At 39.9% G+C, this 4,789-nt stretch overlaps 1 protein-coding gene across 5 annotated transcripts; it reads right to left on the bottom strand.

Annotated features, from left to right (window-relative positions):
• Window positions 1–324: 324 nt before the first annotated feature.
• Window positions 325–3,303, bottom strand: LOC117906112 (protein DETOXIFICATION 54). 5 transcript variants are annotated; one of them, XM_034819063.1, is made up of 4 exons: window positions 3,021–3,303; window positions 2,814–2,938; window positions 1,843–2,715; window positions 325–1,228 (listed from the first exon to the last, which is right to left on the bottom strand). In XM_034819063.1, the coding sequence occupies exons 2-4, from the start codon at window positions 2,931–2,933 to the stop codon at window positions 653–655; spliced, it is 1,569 nt and encodes a 522-aa protein (XP_034674954.1). In that variant the 5' UTR covers window positions 2,934–2,938; window positions 3,021–3,303; the 3' UTR covers window positions 325–652. The 5 variants fall into 5 exon arrangements, with proteins under 5 accessions (XP_034674954.1, XP_034674956.1, XP_034674955.1 ...); XM_034819065.1 differs by having other exon boundaries at window positions 2,814–2,918; XM_034819064.1 differs by having other exon boundaries at window positions 2,814–2,901.
• Window positions 3,304–4,789: the final 1,486 nt, after the last annotated feature.

Below are 4,789 nucleotides of genomic sequence, written 5' to 3'. Positions count from 1 at the left end.
GGTTGCCCAATAAACTTGTGGATAATTGTTAGGAAAAGAGCCATAAATATCTTGTACAAGGTTTTGAAAATAAATAAAATGGAAGCAAATAGATAAGAAAAGTGGTGAATAATGGTGAAAATTATAAAAGTCGCTTTTGTTCTGTTAAATAAAATCATTACCCACCCATAAAAAGAACATTTCTAACGAACAAAAGTACATCTGAAAATGCCATTTCCCCCTTTTTCTTGCAGCTATATATGGGCCATACATATATGATATAAAAATTATTATTATTATTAGTCTTATTGTTGTTGTTGTTGGTATTAATATTGTTAATAAAAATAAAAATAAAAATAAGGCAATATTTTATTAAAATTGAAAGATGCAAAATGGATGGCATGGATTCTTAAATTCTGCAATACTTAGTATGGAGGGTGACATTCTCTGTTCTTCTCTGCAACAAACGCCTCAACCACAACCATCCCCCACCTCTATACACCACATATTTTCACATTCCTTCACTTCATTCTTCGTGCATTTAGTCGGTCAGCCCCCCTCCTACCACGAAACAAAGAAAAGAAAACGACAGAAAAAAAAGAAAGAAAACCCAAAGGAAATACTTCCAAAAAAAGGAAAATAAAAAATAAAAACATAAATACATCATCACCCCCTACAAGATATCACCCTCACTCAGCAACAACCCTCTGCTCTCATTATCATCACCCTCTTCCTGTTCCTCATTTCTGACTACCCCATCACAAGACGTGGCCATTTCCAAGCTTGTGAGCTTCTTGGCTTTGGTAGCCTCGGCTTCCCAGTCCGTACGCATCAGGACGACGTAGAGAATCCAAATGGCGCAGGCCACCTGGGCTGAGAGGAGCCCATACCAGAGCCCACTGAAGCCCACCTTGAGCCAGAAGGCCAGGCCAACGGCCACCGGGGTGCCAACAAAGTAAAAGGAGCCCAGGTTGATGCGGGCGCCCACGGCCGGCCTGGCCGTGCCGCGCAGGATGCCGCAGCCGGTGGTCTGGGGGCAGTTTCCGAGCTCGCACACCCCCATCAGCGGCATGACTGATGCGACCAAGGCCTTGACCATTTCATCCTTTGTGAACACCCCTGCCCACTTTTCCCTAAAGATCACCGTCCATATGACGTTGATGATCCCGATCAGGAACGCGCATCCCAATGCCACCATGGCTGCCAGCTTCGCCCTGTTCGGCTTCCCGCCTCCCAGCTCATTCCCTACCTGCGCATCCACCACACCCCACCCGTGTGTCAGCATGAAGATGTGGGACCAGTGGTAGCATAACAAAAACGGCAATAGTCAAGGCTGCTGATAGTTGAGAAGGATGTCACCCACCAATCAAAATTATGGGATTGTTTGTGGGTTACATGAAAAAGAAGGGTGGAAAAGAAAGGTTGACAAGTGCTCAGTTGTCATGTACTGGGTTTTGAGGCTTTGGGCCAATGGCATTACATGCGTGGCCTCCTTTGGTCGGTGTATATGATGCAATCATGTAACAGACTGAAAGCATCTATACTGTTATACTCAAATGTTCATACATGTATATTCATGCAACAATTTCGCACAAAAAAAAATTTTAAAAATAGATTGGTATTTGTATTTATATTTTTTTCATATATAATATAAATCATTTATTGTAATTTCTAAGTGACGAAATTTGTGGAATATCACAAAAGTTTACAGTTTATCCATTCCACACATTAATGGGTAGCAGCAGCAAGGAATTGAAGAGGGGGTTGGGATTGGAGAATAGGGGGGCCGGGGTCAAAGAAAATGTGAGTGAATATGATGGGAAAAAGAGGAAAAAAAACGAGGAGGTAGGAGGAACAACTTACTCTGGCAGACACACAGCCAGCAAGAGCCATGGGGACAGTGTACATGAAGGAAGTGGTCTGAATGAGAATCCCAGTGGCGGCCACAGCGAGTGTGGGATTCGGCAAGTACCCAGCAAGGACGGTGACGATCTCGTACCACCACCACTCCAAACATATCCCGATACAGCTGGGCACTGCCAGTTTCAGGAGTGGGCCCACCCCACCACACACCCCGCCTATCCCAACCCTCCATTTCACCTCCCACCCCCCTCTCACGTACACGTACCCCGCCATCAGCACCACCATATTCAGGTTTGTCACCACCGACGCCATCGCCACCCCCTCCACCCCCAGCCCCATCACCTCCACCATCACCGCATTCAGCGGCACGTGCAGTGCCACTGCCACCAGCGAGCAGTACATCATCGGCTTCGTCACCCTTTGCGACCTCAGGTACACCCTCAGCGGCTGCAGCAACGTGTTCGTCGCCAGGTCCGGAAGCGAGTACAGACAATATCTCGCTGCCATTGCCGTTATCTCCTTGTCCTGCCCCATCGCCACCATCACCCTATCCAAATTCACCCACAGGAAGCTTATGGGAATGATTGCCACTCCCAGAATCAGAACCATCCGCACCAGCGACAGCGACAGCAGTTCCCAGTTTTTACTGCCGTAGGCCTGGCTGCACACTGGTTCCAGCCCCGAAGCCAGGCCCACCAGTACGGAGTAGCCGGTGATGTTGGTGAATCCGATGGAAAGGGCGCCCCCGGCCAGCTCCAGTCTTCCGAGCCTTCCCAGGAAGAGAACCGACACAGCAGCTCTGACGTAGACCAGGCAGTTCATGGCTGTTATGGGCAAGGCCATGCTCCATAGCTCATTCAGCTCTTCCACCACCTGTCAATGAACCAATACATAATATGTATATATCAACAAAAGACTTTTTTAAAAAAACAAACAAACTACAAATCGGTGTGCGCCTATTGGGTTGTTACCTGAGTTACAGAGGGCAGTTTCTGGAAACAGCAATCTGGGTCTTTATCCGCCATTGCTGTAGCCCAAGATAGAGTCCTAAAAAACCACCTAAAAAAGATCCTAATCTGTAAAAGATTCATTCATACTGTAAACAAAACGAAACCCAACTGAGTCCCCCATACTCTCTCTTAAAACCAACAAAGAGACGACACCAAAACTCAACCCACCTTATGCTTTTTCTTTGAGTTATAGAGAGGGCGTTGCTGAGGACACCCACTTTTGTCTCGGTGCCTAGTTCGTATACCTGATGAGATGTATGACAAAAAAAAAAAAAGGATAAGGGAAGGAAAAGCAAGCGACCTGCCAATGGCGGCGACTGCGGCCTAGGTTTCTTAGGGAGCTGCTTCAGAAGAGAATAGAGAGAAAAAGGAAAGGTGAGGAGAGAGGGAGGGAAAGCGACTCAGAGAGAGAGAGAGAGAGGTGTTTTTAGCTTGCCATTTTATAATAATTATAATTATTACAGAAAAAGAAGAAAAGAAGGGTTTAAGAGAGAGAAGGAGAAGGAGAAGGAGAAGGTGAAAGGTGAAGAGAGAAAACGGAAGAAAAAGGAGAGGGGAAGGTCGGTTGTGTTGCGCTTTGCTGTGGTGAACCAGTCTCAGTGGGAGTATGTGAGATCTTTTGGGCATTTATTTCAGTTGTCCAACGTTTATTATTATTATTATTATTATTATTATTCACATTTATTAACTAACCATGGTCAAACCCTTGGTCTCAATCTTTCTCATTTTTTTCAACCATGGTTAAACATCCCTTTTTGGAAATGTTTGGGGATGGTTACTCCATTGACCGCTTTCAATCTTACCCAGTGCATCACATTTGGACAACTTTTAATTGCGTTCAATCCAATCATCTCCGATTTGTTTTGTTGGAATATAATTTACTTTATTCTCCCCATTAAAGCTGATTACTATGATGATGATGAGTGATGTTAATTTTTTGGTCTCATTCCTATCCCTACGACCAAGTGTCCACTGTTTTCTATTATTATACATTCTTTTAAATCAAACCTTATTTATCAAAAATCATAAATGTAATTAAACTTAAAATTGTGCATGTGCCTTTCCAAACTTTGACCTGCTTCAGTGCACTTGTAGCGTGTCTTCTTGGATGACAATAACAAGATAGAAATTTAACTGTTCAAGTACCGTGTCTTCTTGTGGATTACGCGGTCATTTGATAAAATTTAATTTTTATTGTTTTTTAGTTATTAGTTTAAAATTTATTATTCATTTTTTATTTTAAATATCACAGTTATTTTATAAAATTAATTTAAAATTTCTTTTAAATTATAAATTTGATATATTTATTTTTATTAATTTTAATTAACTTTTATTTTCGTTGATTTTAACTTATATTTATTTTTATTAAGTAATAAATTTATTTATAAAACATAGATATTTAAAATATTGTAAATATATAAGATAATAAAAAAATATTTATTATAAAAAATACATTTAGAATTATAATTCTAAAATAAAATATACTCTAATTAATATAATCAAACAGAACAAAAAAATTTGAGATTAAGAATAAGTTAATTATTTTTATTTAATATTTAAAAATTAAAAATAATTTTAAATTATAATATTAAATATATTTAATTTATTAAATTGATAAATAAAAAACTAACTGTTTAAACAATTTATATTTTTTTTCTCTTATTGTCCTCACTCTTACATGAATAGGTTATAACTAATATTACTCATTAAATACCGCCATCAACATATTATTATCTTTTATTATTCCCTAATCGCTTTCTTGCATATGTCTTTAATATTGAAATGCAATAAAGATGCTCCCATGCATGCAAAAGCAATCTTCTTACGAAAATGGGATATTTGACAAAATTTTAATTAAAAATAAAAATAATTTTTTGAATAACGTCTTTTTGGTATGTACAATAGTTTTTATTTGTTTATATCCCAACCACTAGCTC

The sequence above is a fragment of the Vitis riparia genome, chromosome 18 (assembly GCF_004353265.1).
Source record: "Vitis riparia cultivar Riparia Gloire de Montpellier isolate 1030 chromosome 18, EGFV_Vit.rip_1.0, whole genome shotgun sequence".
In the NCBI taxonomy this organism is placed as follows: Eukaryota; Viridiplantae; Streptophyta; class Magnoliopsida; order Vitales; family Vitaceae; genus Vitis; species Vitis riparia.
This window is presented reverse-complemented; position numbering and strand designations above follow the sequence as displayed.

What these genes read in the sequence shown, in the direction of transcription:
- LOC117906112 (XM_034819062.1), bottom strand. Translation starts at nt 2,933, where the DNA reads ATGAATCTTTTACAGATTAGGATCTTTTTTAGGTGGTTTTTTAGGACT. An exon ending in AACTGCCCTCTGTAACTCAG is followed by an intron (nt 2,716 to 2,813) that starts GTAACAACCCAA and finishes GTTCATTGACAG; the next exon opens with GTGGTGGAAGAGCTGAATGA. An exon ending in CTGGCTGTGTGTCTGCCAGA is followed by an intron (nt 1,229 to 1,842) that starts GTAAGTTGTTCC and finishes GTGGATGCGCAG; the next exon opens with GTAGGGAATGAGCTGGGAGG.